The sequence below is a fragment of the Sapajus apella genome, unplaced genomic scaffold (genome assembly GCF_009761245.1).
Source record: "Sapajus apella isolate SASKATOON/1434 unplaced genomic scaffold, GSC_monkey_1.0 scaffold15, whole genome shotgun sequence".
In the NCBI taxonomy this organism is placed as follows: Eukaryota; Metazoa; Chordata; class Mammalia; order Primates; family Cebidae; genus Sapajus; species Sapajus apella.
Window position 1 is genome coordinate 12,477,919 of NW_022436955.1, and position 18,919 is coordinate 12,496,837.

The following is an 18,919-nucleotide window of genomic DNA, read 5'->3' on the forward strand; positions in this document are numbered from 1 at the left end:
GTGTCAAACTCCCGACCTCAGGTGATCCACCCACCTTGGCCTCCCAAAGTGCTGGGATTATGGGCATGGGGCACAGCGTCTGGCCAAATTAGAGGAGTTTATCAGCAATAACACTTACCCCTGAGGAGTGTGCTCAATTGAGTTCATGTTAAAGTTTGGGGTGCTTTGGCCCTATCAAGCCAGTAAATAATGAAGACTTAACTCCATTTGTTTTTTGTTTTTTTGTTGTTGTTTTGGGGTTTATTTGTGTGTGTGTGTGTGTGTGTGTACAAAAAATCCTGGTAAGGAAGGATGGCTCCACAGAGATTACCTCTGAGAACACAGGATCCAAAGCCTAACAATAGGTCCTTACGTTATCTGGGGGATCTCTTCTTTTGCCTCTTGTAATTGGTGATATCATCACTGGGCCTGCGCATGACTTCTGAACGCTGCTGTACACAGCGCTTCATTTAGTTGGGCTTATGGAGATTAGATCATGCACAGGAAGCTGGCTCCTTGGCTAACAGACTCCAGAGAGGAGTCAGGGGGCTTAAGTGATGTGAAAAATTAGGACTGATTTTAAAGAGACAGGATTCGTTGGGAAAACACAGAGATTTTTTTTCCAGCTCATGAAAGTGCCTCCATGATCTTTAGTTTCTTATGAACAACATTGATTCCTATTTCAATACTCTTTCTATAAATAAGGGCCTCTTTAAGCTTCCCTTCCCTCACCTTTTATTTTATTTGTTTTTTATAGAGATGGGGTCTCACCATGTTGCCCAGGCTGTTCTCAAACTCCTGGGCTCAAGTGCTCCTCCCTCCTTGGCCTCGCTAAGTACTAGGATTACAGGTGTGAGCCATCTCACTGGGCTCCCTTCACCCTCAAAATAGGGCTGTTAATTCTGACTTTGTGAGACTGTTATAATTTTAACAAGCTAACTCTTTAAAGAGTCTAGCATAGTACTTGGAAGATAAAAACCTATCGTAGGTCCTGGAACATATACCATGAGCATAATCATTGTCAGCTCCTTTTCTTTCTTTTTTTACCATTGTCACTGTCCATTCTATCAGGTTGTAATTAATTTATTATAACAGAATTACATTTTGAAATTCTATTGTGTTTAATTGGAGTTTTGAATAATGTTTTTGCACTTCTTAAGATACTTTCAATTATCTGCTTTATCATTATTATTGGTTTACTTGGCTGGGTGCAGTGGCTGGTGCTTGTAATTCCAGCACTGTGGGAGGATGAGGCAGGAGGATTGCTTGAGCCCAGGAGTTTGAGACCAGCCCAGGCAACATGGCAAAACCCCATCTCTACTAAAAATACAAAAAACTAGTTGTGCATGGTGCTGTGTGCCTTTGGTCCCAGCTATCCAGGAAGCTGAGGTGGGACTATCACTTGAGCTTAGAGATCGAGGCTGCGGTGAGCTATGATTTCACCACTACATTCTAGCCTGGTTGAGAGAGACCACATCTCAAATAATAATAAAAATAATATGTTTACTTGTTTTAGTCTTCCCATAAATTACAAGCAATATGAAGATAAAGACCCTTACTGATTTTTATATTTACTACCATACCTAGAACTGTACTTTAAACTCAGTGAGTGTTCAGTAAAAGTTTGTTGAATTGAGTGCATTTGTGCTGGCCTTATTGAAAGGTACAACTAAAATATGCAACATTATGATTGTTAATAAAAGTCACCATCTTTGGCTGTGAACCAAATCTCTATTTAAAAAAAAAAAAAGTCACCATCCTCACACACTTATCTTTTTTTTTTTAAATTCTTTTCGTAGTCAACATCTCACACACTTAACTGTGTCTACACAGTTAAGATCTAGGTGAACAGTGCAATTACTCGTTTTTTCTTTCTTTTTTTTTTTTTTTTTTTTGTAGAGTTGGGGTTTCTCCATGTCGGTCAGGCTGGTCTCGATCTCCCAACCTTAGGTGATCCACCCACCTTGGCCTCCCAATGTGCTGGAATTACAGGCGTCAGCCACCGTGCCCAGCCACTTTTCTTTTTTTTTTAAGAGACAGGGTCTTGCTCTGCCACCTAGGCTGGAGGGCAGTAGCATAATCACAGCTTATTGCAGCTTTGAATTCCTGGGCTCAAATGATCTTCCTGCCTCAGCCTCCCAAGTACAGTCCCAAGTAGTTGGGACTGTAGGCGTGCGCTACCACACCTGGCTAATTTTTAAATTTTTTTTGTAGGGATGGGGTCTTGCTCTGTTGCACAGCTGGGCTTGAACTCCTGGCCTCAAACAATCCTCCCTCCATGACTTACAAAAATGCTGGGATTACAGACATGAGCCATTGTGCCCAGCCCTACAGTATAATTTCTTTGAACATTTGTAGAATTAGGGAGAATAGGACATATCCATGTGTTGGTCACATCTTAAAAGTGATGAATCTGGAGTAAGAAATGTTTTGGGTTTGGTTTTGTTTGATTTTTCAAATCTAGTTTTAAGTTTTTCCCTTTGGTAGTAATTACTTGTTCCTAATAGCAGGGCCTTCAGCAGAAGGACAGTTATCAAATAGTTAAACAATAGTCAGATTAGGAAACTCAGACATAGTCAAAAGTAGGAAAGGAAGAGGTCAGAAAATGGGTTAGTTGACCCATTCTAGGCAGTTCTAGAGACTGCACACACGAAACACTGCTGCTCCAGTTCCCTCTCTTGTTTCAGCCTGTCTACCAAACTCAAATGGTTTCATTGCCATATCTGAGCATATCCTTGGAACTAAAATAGTGTGATTAGGGTGAGATATTGCTTAAGACACAGTCCTGGCCAGGCATGGTGGCTCACACCTGTAATCCCAGCACTTTGGGAGGCTGAGGTGGGAGGAGTTCGAGACCAGCCTGGCCAACATGGTGAAACCTCGTCTTTAGTTAAAATACAAAAATTAGCTGGGCGTGATGGCACATGCCTGTAATTCCAGCTACTTGGGAGGCTGAGGCAGGAAAATTGCTTGAACCTGGGAGGCAGAGGTTGCAGTGAGCCGAGATCACACCATTGCACTCCAGCCTGGGTAACAAGAGTGAAACCCCCTCTCGAAAAGAAAGACACTGAGCCCTGCTAGGTGTCTGGTATGTGATTCTCTTTGCTCTGGCCAGGCAGTCATGGAATTATTCTTCACCATTTCCTTTTCCCTAGGTGTACGTGATTGGGAATGAACCTTTAACAGTTTTGATGGATTCTCTGCTTCCAGTTCTAGGAGTGCTTTTTCTTCTCTACTGTTTTACTAAGCAGAGTGTATCTCACATAAGGTAAACAATCAAGAGACCGTTATTTGTTTATAAATAGAATCTTATTTGTTTATAAATTGTGACGCCTTTTTTGCATGTTGTTTTTGTTCTTATTTTGAATATAAGACTTTGCCACAGGCCGGGCGCGGTGGCTCACGCCTGTAATCCCAGCACTTTGGGAGGCCGAGGCGGGGGGATCGCGAGGTCAAGAGATCGAGACCATCCTGGTCAACATGGTGAAACCCCGTCTCTACTAAAACTACAAAAAATTAGCTGGGCATGGTGGCACGTGCCTGTAATCCCAGCTACTCAGGAGGCTGAGGCAGGAGAATTGCCTGAACCCAGGAGGCGGAGGTTGCGGTGAGCCGAGGTTGCGCCATTGCACTCCAGCCTGGGTAACAAGAGCGAAACTCCGTCTCAAAAAAAAAAAAAAAAAAAAAAAAAGACTTTGCCACTTTGAAATTACCATTTTCTTTCAAAGTCAGGAAATCACTGGGCTCTTCCTATTTTGCTCATCTAGAAAAGAAAGAGAATTTTGCAGATCCCAGAGCATTGAATACAGTTTTTAGAATGACTTTCCACAGCCTCTGTCCTGGATCTCAAAGACAAAATCTCTGTTTACATGTATAAACATGCCACTTTTTGATCAGTGAGAAATGCTACAATAACTTGTCTAGGAAGGAGGAAATAGGGGATGGATCATAATGACCTTGTGGGGAGTTAGAAAACAAGTTGGGAAATCTAGATCTGAATGTGGCACTTTGTAATTTAGCCTGGGATTTGGTGTTGGTGATGCAGTGTGTTGTTTAGAAAGAAGGGATTTCTTAGTCACCCAGAAAATACTCCTTTGTCATAGTATTTAAGTAGGATTCATTTTGTATAAGCTCCATTCTCACAGTAATTTATGTTGTTTCTTCCTCCAGGTAAGAGTTATCCTATCTCAAGTCCTAAAGAATTATGATTTTTGGTGTTTGGTGATCCCCGCATGTAATCCGATATACAATAATGGTACCTTCTTCACAGAGTTATTGTGAAGACTAAATATGCATTAATGTGTTTAGCACAGTCCCCGGCAAATAGTAAGCTCAGTAAATGGTAGCTATCATTATCACCATTGCTACGTGGTGGAGGAAACACCATCTTTTGTACTATTCAAAGCTTGCATAATGTTCTCGGCTCTTCAGCTTGGGTCAGCACACTATTGTAGCCCACAGCCACAACGGCAATGACAAGAGAGAATGCAGTGGAAGAGGGAGACTATACATCTGTGAACTTGGTTTCAAGGGACAGTCCACAAAATAACTCTTGTTTTTGTTTTTTTTGAGACAGACTCTCACTCTGTCACCCAGAATTGGGGGCAGTGGCATGATCTCAGCTCACTGCAATCTCCGCCCCCTGGGTTCAAATGATTTTCCTGCCTCAGCCCCCTGGGTAGCTGGGAGTACAGACATCTGCCACCATGCCAGGCTAGGCTTTTTTGTTTGTTTGTTTGTTTGTTTTTGAGCAGAGTCTCACTCACTCACCCAGACTGGAGTGCAATGGCTTGATCTCAGTTCACTGCAACCTCCGCCTCCCAGGTTCAAGCAATTCTCCTACCTTAGCCTCCCAAGTAGTTGGGATTACAGGTGCCCACCACCACACCCAGCTAATTTTTTGTATTTTTAGTAGAGATGGGGTTTCACCATGTTGGCCAGGATGGTCTCAATCTCTTGACGTCGTGACCCGCCTACCAAAGTGCTAGGATTACAACAAGCATGAGCAACCGCTCCTGGCCAGTTTTTGTGTTTTTAGTAGAGACAGGGTTTTACCATGTTGGCCAGGCTGATATTGCACACCTGACCTCAGGTGATTACCAAAATGCTGGGATTACAGGCGTGAGCCACTGCGCCAGGCCTCTTGTTTTTGTTTTAAAACCCAAGTTCTCACAGCACTGTCATGTTCTCATCAGAGACTGACAAGGAACATGTGAACATTGTTTTAGTTCCTCTCCTAATTGACTGGCACAGATGAAAGGGGTTGAGGAATCAGTGATATTTTGTTGATATGCTGCTTCTTGGTGTCCAGCTATTAGTCCTGCTGAGAGTAGATGGTTTTTATCCGTGTATACTTTCTCTGACAGTGCCTGATGCAAAGGCAGTAGTACACTTGGAATTACCAAAAAAAAAAAAAAAAAAAAAAAAAAAAAGAAATCACGTGGGGCTCATGTGGCATATCAGGGTTGCTTCCACAGCCAAGGATTAGTCAGTCATTGAATTTCAGGATATTTGCATTCTGAAATTCACAAGAAGCATACTTTCCTCTCCTTCATTTCAGTAGTACTAGGAAATTGTGCCAGCATTTAGAATGCAGTGGAACCTGACAGCCTTTCTTTCTTTTTTTATGTTAGCTTGTTAGATGCATGGAGTAAGATGACAAGCTCATTCATAACTGCTTTTTCTGCCAGGTCACTTTGCCAAGAGATCTTATTATGGATTCTGGGGAAGCTGGAAAGGAAGAAGGCAATTGCCAGCCTGAAAGGATTTGCAGGGTTGGACAAGGCTGTGCCCTCTCTCCATTCTCTGTGTCAGTTTAGAGTTGCCACTCAAGGTGGCATTATGATTACCATCAAAGAGGCCATTAGGTGAGTCCACCCATCCATTACTGTCTCTCTTCAGATTTAATTTTGCCCAAAAGGCCATTCAATGATTCAACCACTAAGGGGTGCTGATAGAAAAGAAACCAGAAACTCATGTCGCTGAGGTGCCTGCTATTTATATTCTCTAAATGAAATGTGAGCCTTAAATAATCCTCCAGGTTTTTTTCCAAGGTGCCTGCTAATAGTTGGTGCAGTTTACTGGAGCCTCACAGCTCTGCATTACAACAAGCCTGCTTACTCCACCATCTTTGCCAGTTAATCAGAGTAAAGCACAGACACATGTTCACCCTTAACACCATAATAATCCAGTGCTCTTTCTGACTCTCCAAATGGTATATGTGTGTGTTTATAGTCAGATTTATTCCTGAGGGAAATTGTCTAATAGCTATCTTTTGTGCTCATTTTATGATGGAGATTTCTCATAGGTATTCATTAGAAAGTACTTAATAAATATTAGTGGAATGGATCATTTATTTCTCCAACATCTCACAATTGTATGTTTTAAATTATTTCCACTTTCTGGATAATCTGATGTTATTACCTCAGAACATAAATTCCTGTTGGTCATAGTCCATGTAATAATAATGGATGACAGCTATCCTGTTTGGATTTCACATCACATTCAAAGTGCTGCTGTGTGTTGAGGTATTGAACTATAATTATATATTCATAGTTAACTTGATATAGTTTTAAAACACCTCTTCAGTTTGATGGACTTGAGGAAAATAGAAAAACTCATAGATTGCAAACAATTATCAGTACAAACTCAAACTGCTATTCTGCCTAGCAACAGTTCTCAAGAAGATGTTTTTGGCCAGGCATAGTGGCTCACACCTGTAATCCCAGCACTTTATAAGGCTGAGGCAGGTGGATCACCTGAGGTTAGGAGTTTCAGACCAGCCTGGCCAACATGGTGAAATCCCATCTCTATTAAAAATACAAAAATTAGGCCAGACACAGTGGCTCACACCTGTAATCCCAGTATTTTGGGAGGCCAAGGTGGGTGAATCATGAGGTCAAGAGATCGAGACCATTCTGACCAACATGGTGAAACCCCGTCTCTACTAAAAAATACAAAAAAATTAGCTGGGTGTAGTAGCGTGCGCCTGTAGTCCCAACTACTCGGGAGGCTGAGGAAGGAGAATTGCTTGAACCCAGGAGGCGGAGATTGCAGTGAGCCGAGATTGCACCACTGCACTCCATCTGGGGTAACAGAATGAGACTCTCTCTCAAAAAAAAAAAAAGAAGAGCCTGGCTCAGTGGCTCATGCCTGTAATCCTAGCACTTTGGGAGGCCCAGGTAGGTAGATTGCTTGAGGTCAAGAGTTCAAGACCACCCTGGCCAACATGATTAAACCCCGTCTCTACTAAAAATACAAAAATTAGTCTGTTGTGGTGGCAGGCACCTGTAGTCCCAGCTACTCGGGAGGCTGAGGCAAGACTGTCACTTGAACCTGGGTGGTGGAGGCTGCACTCCAGCTTGGGGGACAGAGCAAGACTCTGTCTTAAAAAATAAAAAAGAAGTTTCTTTAAAGAAACTCTATAAGAGCAGCTTGGATTTTATGATCTTTAGATCTAGAGTTTTTATTTTTCTGGAATTAAATATAATTGTTTGGAATTTACTTTTTATTGTTGAAATTTTAAGAGTAGTACTTAAGATAGTTGTCCTGTGTTTCTGTTTTGTTTTGTTTTTGAGGCTGAGTCTGGCTCTGTCACTCAAGCTGGAGTGCAGTGGCATGATCTCAGCTCACTGTAAGTTCCACCTCCCGGGTTCAAGCAATTCTCCTGCCTCAGCCTCCCAAGTAGGTGGGACTACAGGCACCCGCCACCATGCCCAGCTATTTTTTGTGTTTTTAATAGAGATGGGGTTTCACTGTGTTGGCCAGGCTGGTGTTGAACTCCTGACCTCGTGATCCACCTGCCTCAGCCTCTCAAAGTGCTGGGATTACAGGCGTGAGCCACCTCACTCGGCAACATCTGTCATTTTTTTCTCAATTTAGTCTGAAAAAAATTTATTTCATTGGTCACAGAAATAACACATATTATTTGTATAATACAAAAAGTACATAAAGAGGAAAACAAAAGTCAACCAGTGTCTTATTTCCTTTTCACATTTTATTAGCATTTTGCTTTTTATTACATCTTCAGTTCCTTTGTATTTGTTTATATGATGATGTGGTATAATAATATAGTATCTTGGGCTGGTTTTGGTGGCTCATACTGGTAGTTCCAGCACTTTGGGGAAGCCAAGGTGTAAGGACTGCTTGAGACCAGGAGTTTAAGACCAGCCTGGGCAACATAGCAAGACCCCATTTCTTAAAAAAAAAAAATGTGTGTGTGTGTGTGTGTATTATATATATAGTATCTTGGTCTCTTCACCTGTCAGAAGAATTAAAAGCTAAAAGCCATAGCACCTCATGAGAAAGTATAAAAATTTCTTGACCAGCCTGGGCAATATGTCAGAACCCGCTCTCTACAAAAAAATACAAAAATTAGTTGGTCATGATGGTGCACCTCTGTAGTCCCAGCTGCTTGGGAGGCTGAAGTGGGAGGATTGCCGCAGCCTTGGGGGTTGAGGCTGTAGTGAGCCATGAACGAACCACTGCACTCCAGCCTAGGCAACAAGTGAGACCCTGTCTCAAAACAAACAAATAAACAAACAATTCTTGAAATTTTTGCAGTAATCATAGCACTGGTGTAGCCAGATTTTGTAAGACCACCCTGGCCTTGGTAATCACATTCAACCTACTCATTTTTCCGAACCTTTATGCATTTTCCTATTTCAGCTAATTGGTTCCTCTCAGTTGAGGTTGACTGCATGTCCTCCCATGATGATCATGTCTTTTTCTGCTGCCCATAACCCTTCAGTGGCTCATCAGAAAAAAGTCAGAGTTCCTTTAAAAAAAAAAAAAATTAAAAGGCTGGGCGCGGTGGCTCAAGCCTGTAATCCCAGCATTTTGGGAGGCCGAGGCGGGTCGATCACGAGGTCAAGAGATCGAGACCATCCTGGTCAACATGGTGAAACCCCGTCTCTACTAAAAATACAAAAAATTAGCTGGGCATGGTGGTGCGTGCCTGTAATCCCAGCTACTCAGGAGGCTGAGGCAGGAGAATTGCTTGAACCCAGGAGGCGGAGGTTGCGGTGAGCCGAGATCGCGCCATCACACTCCAGCCTGGGTAACATGAGTGAAACTCCGTCTCAAAAAAAAAAAAAAAAAAAAAAATTAAATGAAAGTTGCCAGGAAAAATTAAAATAAAATTAAAAAGGCAGAGTTCCTTTGAATGACATCTAAGGCCCTCTGTGATCTTTTTTTTTTTTTTGGCCCTCTGTGATCTAGCCTTACTTTGCAGCTGTCTCTTTCTTTGTTTTTCCTCAGGATCCAGAATACCTGCATGTAACTTATACTTTAATTCCTCCTTGCTTTTGCAACTTATGAAATAATAGTAATTCTTCAACATCCAGCTTTTTTTTTTTTTTTTTTTTTTAGAAATGAGATCTGCCGGGTGCAGTGGCTCACACCTGTAATCCTAACACTTTGGGAGGCCTAGGCGGGTGGATTGCCTGAGCTCAGGAGTTCGAAACCAGCCTGGGCAACAGGGTGAAACCCCATCTCTACTAAAATACAAAAAATTAGCCAGGCATGCAGGTGTGTACCTGTGGTACTAGCTACTCAGGAAGCTGAGGCAGGAGAACTGCTTGAACCCAGGAGATGGAGGTTGCAGTGAGCTGAGATCGTGTCACTGCACTCCAACCTGGGCAACAGAGTGAGACTCCATCTCCAAAAAAAAAAAAAAAGAACTGAGATTTTGCCATGTCGTCTATGTTGGCTGGAGCGCAGTAGCAGTTCATAGTTGTGATCATAATGCATTACAACCTCAAACTCCTGAGCTCAAGCAGTCTCCCTGCCTCAGCCTCCTAGTACACTACGGGTGTGCAACACTGTGTCCGGCTAACATCCATCTTCATGAATCTTTCCCTATTTGAGGAAATGACCATGCAGGACATAACAGGCTTGTTTCTGAGAATCAATACTTTTTTCAGAATGGAGAAATAGTAAAGTAAGTTAAATTTTGGGGATCTTTTTAATGATTGTTTGGACATCACATGTTACTTTAGGAGATTTCTGTGGGGTTTAAAAATATGTATATCTCTGGTGACACTGCCAAGATGAATTTTACCCTTCATTGCAGTGACGAAGATGAAGATGAAGCCCTGTACCAGAAGGTATCCTCAGAGCAGGACCAGGTGGAGCATCTTGGGGACTTGCTGTCCCTCTGCCAAGAATGCGGTTTGTCAGGAGACTTCTTCATCTTCTGTTTGAAAGTAAGAAGTACAAGTAGTTCCTGGTTATTGTTATTCCAGGGAAGTTTCAGGAGACCCTTTGAATTTTCAAGGCATTTATAATTTTAGGTCCTAAAATGTAGGTCCTATTTTAGGGAAAATGATCAGAGGACATAAAGGAATTTATTTTTTAGTGGCCTTTGGATTGGTAAAAAGAAGAAGCCTACCTTCATTATACCCATGTTATCTACTACTTCCCCAAGTAATCGGCACTGACATTTTAGAGATGAACAAAGCAGGCCCCTCAGTCTATGAAAGAATTAATCTTTGCTCCATGTTGACAGTAAGAACCCTTTTGAAGTTAATAGCAGGTTTTACAGCTGTAGAGTAATCCCGTATCCTTCTGACTGTTGTATTGTCAGCTATTTGCAAATGAGATTTAGCAATTTTGCCTCTTTCATTTCATTTTGTGGGCACTTGAAGCCTTTCCTGGGTTTGTTTCTTAGGGCCAGTGGTTGTGGTCTGCTTCCTTTTCTTCTATTCTCTGACAGTAACTTATACCCCATAATGTTACTCTTTGTTGCACTATATGACATCATAAACCAGTTACCTCCAGCTCTGCTTTCTCAACTCTTTCGCCAAAGTGTCTACTCTAAAAGAAATCTAAGAGAGTTTAAGGTTTCTGTGGGCATAGGAGAATTCAAGGAAGGAATCAGGCCTAACATTTCTAGAACTTGAAGTAGGGAACACTTTTTGATGCTTTCTTGCCTCCCATGTTCACACCTATCCTCATGCCCAGTGATACTTTTTCTAAATAACATTCCAAGGGGATGTGCTCTTAATTGTATACTTCAAAAAAGTGTTCCAGGCTGGGCATGGTAGCTCACGTCTGTAATCCCAGCACTTTGGGAGGCCAAGCTAAGTGGATCACCTGAGCTCAGGCATTGAAGACTGGCCTGGGCAGCATGGCAAAACCCTGTCTCTACCAAAAACACAAAAAGTTAGCCTGGCATAATGGCTTGTGCCTCTAGTCCCAACTACTCAGCGGGCTAAGGTGACAGGATCGCTTGAACCCAGGAGGCAGAGGTTTCAGTGAGCCAACATCTTACCAATCCACTGCAGCCTGGGTGACAGAGTGAGACCCTGCCTCAAAAAAAAAAAAAAAAAAATGGTTTAATAGACAAGCAAACAAATAAAAGGACTTTGCTCTAAAACAGGTTATCTCCACCCTGACACTATTGACACCTTGGGCCAGATACATTTTTTGTGTGAGTGGCTGTCTTGTGCATTGTAGGGTATTTAGAAGCATTCTGACCTCCACTAATTAGATTACCCCTCAATTATGACAGCCAAAATATCCCAGACATTGTGAAATGTCCCCTGGGGTTGAAAATTGCCCAGGCACAGTTGAGTACTACTACTCTAAACTGTCAATTACTTTGGTAAAGCCCTAATTATTTATTAGGAAACTCAAGGTTTTTACTTCCCAAGGAAATTTACAACAGTGAAGAGTAGGTGAATAGCCTACAAAACCCACAGAAATACATGATTTCTTAGTAGAAGTTTAGTTCTAAGTATGTTAGAGGAAAAGGGCGGTAGTGTTGGAGGCATCTAATGGTCTCCAAAAGGGGTTTGAGAATGTGAGGTGGTCTCAGGTCTCAGTTCAAGGAAGACTGCTAGTAGAAATCATAAAAATACTCACAAAACAAAAAGCTTGTCAAACTATTTCTTTGTGTGTGTATATATTTTTTAATGAGATTTTACATTTTTATATACATGACATCATACTGTACATATTCTGCAACTTATATTTTTCACTCAATAATGTACTGATACCCATATAAATCTAATTCATTTATTTTAACTGCTGTGATATAATAAATACATTGTAATGTTTTCTTATTGCTGCACATTTAGGTTGTCTCCAAGTTTTGGCCATTACAAATAATGTTGCCACAAACACAGACTATTTCTTTAAACATACAGTTCACACAGAGGTTTCTACTTATGTTTGGGAAGGCCTTAGTTCTACTGGCTTTATCTTCACTTTTTCTTCCCTGCCACCCTTGTAGGAGTTGACTCATGTGGCCACAGAAAATGAAGCAGAATTAAAAACTAAGCCCTTCTCCAGCAAGAGCCTCTTGGAATTAGAGCAACATCAGACTCTTCTTGTGGAAGGCCAAGAGCAGAAGCTGCTTGTCCTGCAGCTGATGGTGGTTCTGTGCGAGAGAATGTCTGAGCAGATATTCACAAACATCACTCAGGTCAGTAGTTGCCACATTCTGGACCCCTGCCTGGTGGTATTTGCCTATTTTGTTTTCTTTGCATTCTCCCCCCACCCACCAAAAAATTTAAAAACGTTGCTCAGAGTGTGATTTGATGACACCTGCGTCATGCGGTGTTTCTTGGAATGCTGGTTAAATACGGAAATTACATAGCCCATACCAGGCCAACTGAATTCAAAACTTCCCAGTGTCCTGAGACTCCACATGTTTAACAAGCTCCCGAGATGATTATCATGCACATAAAATTTTGTCTTAAATGATTATATGTTATGTTATAGTAATTTTCAACTTTGGGTGCAAAAAAAATTATCTGGGATCTTTTTCAAAATATTGGTAGCCAGGTCATGCTTAAAGATTCTGATTCAGCATATCTGCATTAGAATCTCTATCCTACTCAAGCTCCATGGATGATTCTAATGTGTATCAAAACTTGAAAATGATTATACATTCAATCTGAAGAAAAGATATCACAAATAATAATGAGATCACCTTGAATTTTATGGGTCCACTAACTCACAGCCAATCTCCACAACATCCTGTAAAGTTTTAAGATGTTTCTTAAAATGCTTTCAGAGTAGTATCACTATGCAAGGCCATGCCTGAATTTTATTGGCTCAGACATTATTTTTCCCACCTTTAAAAAAGATAGGAAATAAAAGTAGTAAAGCAAAGGCAGTACAGTCACCAGATTTTACCACTTAACCAGAATTAGTTGTTGCTTGGTTGGTCAATAGGCAATTGTAAGATGGTATGATTGTCATGCTTAAATCCGATTCTCCAGCTCTTTGTATAGTTGTCATTGTCATCTGCCTTCGGGTGTTGCTAAGCAGCATTTCACTATAGCTCCTGCTGAGAAAATTTGCAGCTGCCTGTCAGTCTGACTTACCATGCCTGTATAATGAGAATTATGCTCATGATTTCTTTCCTGTTCTCTTACTCTTTCAGTTCACTGACCCCATGTTACTTAGTAGGGTGATTTGTTCCTCCAGCGTTTATATCCATTCCCTGAAGACTTTTTCATCCAGACCTTGTGTTTTTATCTCAGGATGCTAGTTGGAAGGGAAATGGCCTAAAAACTGATATGATTTGAGCTTTTGCACTTAGCTCCTTTTACTCCTAATTAAGGAACGATGGTGTCAGGCTGGTACAAAAATGATTTGTCCCATTAAATTATCCTTCAGCTAAGGTTAAAATGTATCAGGACAAAAAGAACCACAAGGAAATACTAAATTGCATTTGGTAATCTCACCGTTCATGATAATATTGGTATATTATTTTATTATTTTTATTTGAGGCAGAGCCTTGCTCTGTCCCTCAGGCTGGAGTGCTGTGGTGCAATCTCGGCTCTTCAGCCTCCCAAGGAACTTAGATTACAGGTGTGCACCACTGCACCTAGCTAATTTTTGTATTTGGAGTAGAGACGGGGGTTCACTGTGTTGGCCAGGCTGATCTTGAACTCTCAACCTCAGGTGATCCACCCGCCTTGGCCTCCGATACTGCTGGGATTACAGGCGTGAGCTACTGTGCCCAGCCATTATTGGTATATTATTTTGAAACACACACACACGTATGGATAAAGAAAATAAGTTAGGCTGGGCGCGGTGGCTCAAGCCTGTAATCCCAGCACTTTGGGAGGCCGAGGCGGGTGGATCACGAGGTCAAGAGATCGAGATCATCCTGGTCAACATGGTGAAACCCCGTCTCTACTAAAAATACAAAAAATTAGCTGGGCATGGTGGCACGTGCCTGTAGTCCCGGCTGAGGCAGGAGAATTGCATGAACCCAGGAGGCGGAGGTTGCGGTGAGCCGAGATCGCGCCATTGCACTCCAGCCTGGGTAACAAGAGCGAGACTCCGTCTCAAAAAAAAAAAAAAAGAAAAGAAAAAAAAAAAGAAGTTAATGTAATTTTGTGAATATTATTAGGGATCAAGATTTTAGCATTAAAAAAGAGGTATAAAATAAAGAACCAGAGTAAAGAGCCTATAATTTATTATTATTATTATTATTATTTTGAGACGGAGTCTCGCTCTTGTTACCCAGGCTGGAGTGCAATGGCGCGATCTCGGCTCACCGCAACCTCCGCCTCCTGGGTTCAGGCAATTCTCCTGCCTCAGCCTCCTGAGTAGCTGGGATTACAGGCACGCGCCACCATGCCCAGCTAATTTTTTGTATTTTTAGTAGAGACGGGGTTTCACCATGTTGACCAGGATGGTCTCGATCTCTTGACCTCGTGATCCACCTGCCTCGGCCTCCCAAAGTGCTGGGATTACAGGCGTGAGCCACCGTGCCCGGCCCTATTATTTTTTTTAAGAGACAGAGTCTCACTATATTGCCCAGACTGGACTTGAATTCCTGGGCTCAAGCACTTCTGCCACCTCAGCCTCCCAAGTAGCTGAAATTACAGGTGCATACCACCATGCCCAGCTTAAAGTATTACTGAATTTGAATTGGAAATATTAGTTTGAACTCAAGATTTAGTTTTCTCTTTTAAAAAAATAGATATTTCCGAGCTCAGCCATTGTCAGTCCCAAGAAGCAATGACAACCCAGTAGCAATAAGCATTCTTAGTGACAATTTATGGGGTTTTTTTTTTTTTTTTGAAACAGAGTCTGGCCCTGTCATCCAGGTTGGAGTGCAGTGGCGTAATCTCAACTCACTGCAACCTCCCAGGTTCAAGTGATTCTCCTGCCCCAGCATCCCAAGTAGCTGGGATTGCAGGTGTGTGCCACCATGCCTGGTTAATTTTTATTTATTTATTTAAATTTTTTTTTATCCCTGGCTGATTTTTGTATTTTTAGTAGAGTTGGGGTTTCGCCATGTTGCCCACACTGGTCTTGAACTCCTGACCCCAAGCAATCCACCCGTCTCAGCCTCCCAAAGTGCTGGGATCACAGGCATGAGCCACTGTGCCCAGCCTAATTTATAGTTTCTAAATACTATTTTCTACTAAAAGAATTCTGAGTTCTATGGAATACGGTTGATTCAAAGTCTAAGGCAGGCAGGAATTGTATATTATAAGCCTTAAGGCACCTTGTTGTGCCTGAATACAAGGAAGCAACCTGAGATGAATGGGATCATGTCTGTAGCACAGTGAAGCCAACTTGAAGGGACTCCCATTGCCATAGATAGGACAATTAGATCATTAAAGGGAATAAGGCCTGCAATGGGTTGAAGTACATCAAAGATAAAAATCTGAGTCAAAGAAAAAAAACCCTTATAGGACACCTTTGGGATTGCCAGGGCATCAACTCAGTATTTTGTACATTGATAAGTGAAGATAAAGAATAAAGTGTTTGTCTTGTGTGTCCTGTAGGAATTATATGTCAGGTAACCAAATGGTCAATGAAGGAACATTTTTCTTTACAGGAGAATCATAGCTAAAAATTTTAAAAGAGAACTAGAAAATTACATGTTGGCTGGGTGCAGTGGCTCATGCCTGTAATCTCAGCACTTTGGGGGTCTGAAGCAGGAGGATTGCCTGAGCCCAGGAGTTCAAGACCAGGCACAATGGCGAGATCATAGCTCACTGCAGCCTTGCACCCACTGGGCTCAAGCAATCCTCCCACCTTAGCCTCTCCAGTAGCTGGGACTACAGGCATGAACCACCACGCCCAGCTAATTGTTTCACTTTTTTTGTGGAGGTGGTGTCTCACTGTATTGCCCAGGCTGGTCTGGGCAATAGTAAATGATCTAGCAACTTGAGAAACTGGAAATCTAAATGTCTGCATGTGGAGAAATCAAGAAGCAAACCACTATACCTCAATAAAACAGTTAATTTTTTTTTTTTTTTAAAGAAAAATAAAAAAACGAGCAAGCTTTTTTCACTACAGAACCCTGGAAGGACATGAAGCACCAGATAAGCTCTAAAAATGGAATTGAATTTAGAGCTTAAAACAGTTTGAGGCTGGGCGCAGTGGCTCACACATGTAATCCAAGCACTTTGGGAGGCCGAGTCAGGCAGATCACAAGGTCAGGAGTTTGAGACCAGCCTGGCCAACATGGTGAAACTCCCATCTCTAGTAATTAACCGGGTGTGGTGGTGCATACCTATAATCCCAGCTACTCTAACCCAGGAGGCAGAGGTTGCAGTTAGGTGAGATCGTGCCATTGCACTCCAGCCTGGGGAACAGAACAAGAACAAGACTGTCTCAAGGGGGAAAAAAAAAACAGTTTGAAAGGCTGTGTAGGATTCAGTAGATTCCTTCCTTCATTTCTTTCCTTTGTATGACCACCTCCCCTTCCCAGTGCAAGACTGGAGGTTTACTCTTTTTTTTTTTTTTTTTTTTTTTGAGACGGAGTTTCACTCTTGTTACCCAGGCTGGAGTGCAATGGCGCGATCTCGGCTCACCGCAACCTCCACCTCCTGGGTTCAGGCAATTCTCCTGCCTCAGCCTCTTGAGTAGCTGGGATTACAGACATGCGCCACCATGCCCAGCTGATTTTTTGTATTTTTAGTAGAGACAGGGTTTCACCATGTTGACCAGGATGGTCTTGATCTCTTGACCTCGTGATCCACCCGCCTCCGCCTCCCAAAGTGTTGGGATTACAGGCGTGAGCCACCGCGCCCAGCCCGAGGTTTACTCTTGAGAGGTGTTGAACCTAAGGGACTTTGAACTTGGGTGGGAGAGGCAAACTGAAAAATAGGAGGTTTAGGCCGGGCTCAGTGGTGCATGCCTGTAATCCCAGTTCGGGAGGCCGCAGCAGGCAGATCTCGAGGATAAGAGATAGAGACTATCCTGGCCAACATGGTGAAACCCTGTCTCTACTAAAAAATACAAAAATTAGGCCAGGCACGGTGGCTCAAGCTTGTAATCCCAGCACTTTGGGAGGCCGAGGCGGGTGGATCACGAGGTCAAGAGATCGAGACCATCCTGGTCAACATGGTGAAACCCCGTCTCTACTAAAAATATGAAACATTAGCTGGGCATGGTGGTGCGTGCCTGTAATCCCAGCTACTCAGGAGGTTGAGCCAGGAGAATTGCCTGAACCCAGGAGGTGGAGGTTGCGGTGAGCCGAGATCGTGCCATTGCACTCCAGTCTGGGTAACAAGAGTGAAACTCCGTCTCAAAAAAAAAAAAAAAAAATACAAAAATTAGCTGGGAATGGTGGCACGCATCTGTAGTCCCAGCTACTCGGGAGGCTGAGGCAGGAGAATTTCTTGAACCCAGAAGGCCAACGTTGCAGTGAGACGAGATTGTACCATGGCATTCCAGCCTGTGGGCAGAGCGACACTCTGTCTCAAAATAAATAAATAAATAAGGAGGTGTTAGTTGAAGTCTGCATCCTCAACAATGAGGCCTCCACCCCTTCCACTCAAGTGTCAGAGTCTTGGCAGCAGGTTTAGACACCCCCATAGGACTACTATGAGGATTAAATGTGTTAATACCTGTAACGTGTTCAGAATCGTGCTTGGTAAATAGTAAATGCTTAATGTTATTAGTAAGCTAAACAGCTAAATAATTACAAGTGGTTGCTTCTTTAGAGCCTGAATCTGACCAGAAGAAATGATGTAGGGCACCGCTGTTTTTAACTACAAGCTTTTAGGAATATTTGGCTTTTAAAATTATGTAGGCTTATAAGAAGTTTTAAGTAAAAAGTAAAGATCTGTCCTCACTCTCCACAACATATATAAATTTTAGAACAGGCTTCAGTCACACACCTATTCTTGTGGCTGGCAGCCCCACCAAAATCATAGGAAATGTTTAGTAGGGGGAGAAGCTGCTGTTCAAATGGGAAGGGGTTTTGGTATTAACACAAAGAATCTTTGGGGGAAAGCGTACTCCATAGATGACAGTAATAGCTGGCTATCCCTTTACAGTTAACGGTTCCCTGTTTTGTTTTTGTTTTTAACATACATACAAACATAGAAATTTTCTATTTTAGTAATAGGATCATACTGCTTGTTTTGATATCTGTATATACACACACACACACACACACACAGAGAGAGAGAGAGAGAGAGAGAGAGAGAGATAGTGTAGGCTGGCCACGGTGGTTCACGCTTGTAATCCCAGCACTTTAGGAGGCCAAGGCATGAGGTCAGGAGTTTGAGACCAGCCTGGCCAACAGAGTGAAACCCCGTCTCTACCAAAAATACAAAATTAGCTGGGCATGGTGGCAGGCACCTGTAATCCAGGCTACTTGGGAGGCTGAGACAGGAGAATCACTTGAACCCTAGAGGCAGAGGTTGCAGTAAGCTGAGATCGCACCACTGCACTACAGGCTGGGTGACAGAGCGAGACTCTGTCTCCAAAAAAAAAAAAAAAGATAATGAAGAGGAACTTAGAAAAATTGTTGGAAGGCTAAGTAGTCCTAGTTGAGTAATTCAAGAATACTTGTGCTGGCCGGGCGCGGTGGCTCAAGCCTGTAATCCCAGCACTTTGGGAGGCCGAGGCGGGTGGATCACAAGGTCAAGAGATCAAGACCATCCTGGTCAACATGGTGAAACCCCGTCTCTACTAAAACTACAAAAAATTAGCTGGGCATGGTGGC

At 42.4% G+C, this 18,919-nt stretch overlaps 1 protein-coding gene and 1 long non-coding RNA gene across 8 annotated transcripts in view; both read left to right on the forward strand.

The window, feature by feature from the left end:
- TANGO6 (transport and golgi organization 6 homolog) overlaps positions 1-18,919 on the forward strand; it is a 253,736-nt gene that overhangs the window by 56,073 nt on the left and 178,744 nt on the right. For all 7 annotated transcript variants that reach the window (XM_032284269.1, XM_032284271.1, XM_032284272.1 and 4 more), the window contains 4 exons: positions 3,135-3,247; positions 5,670-5,846; positions 10,052-10,184; positions 12,215-12,406. In XM_032284269.1, coding sequence (XP_032140160.1) covers positions 3,135-3,247; positions 5,670-5,846; positions 10,052-10,184; positions 12,215-12,406 — 615 coding nt within the window. The remainder of the gene's footprint in view (positions 1-3,134; positions 3,248-5,669; positions 5,847-10,051; positions 10,185-12,214; positions 12,407-18,919) is intronic.
- Positions 16,612-17,200, forward strand: LOC116555564. Its single transcript, XR_004270582.1, has 2 exons — positions 16,612-16,685; positions 17,003-17,200. It is a non-coding gene; the product is annotated as an uncharacterized LOC116555564 (long non-coding RNA).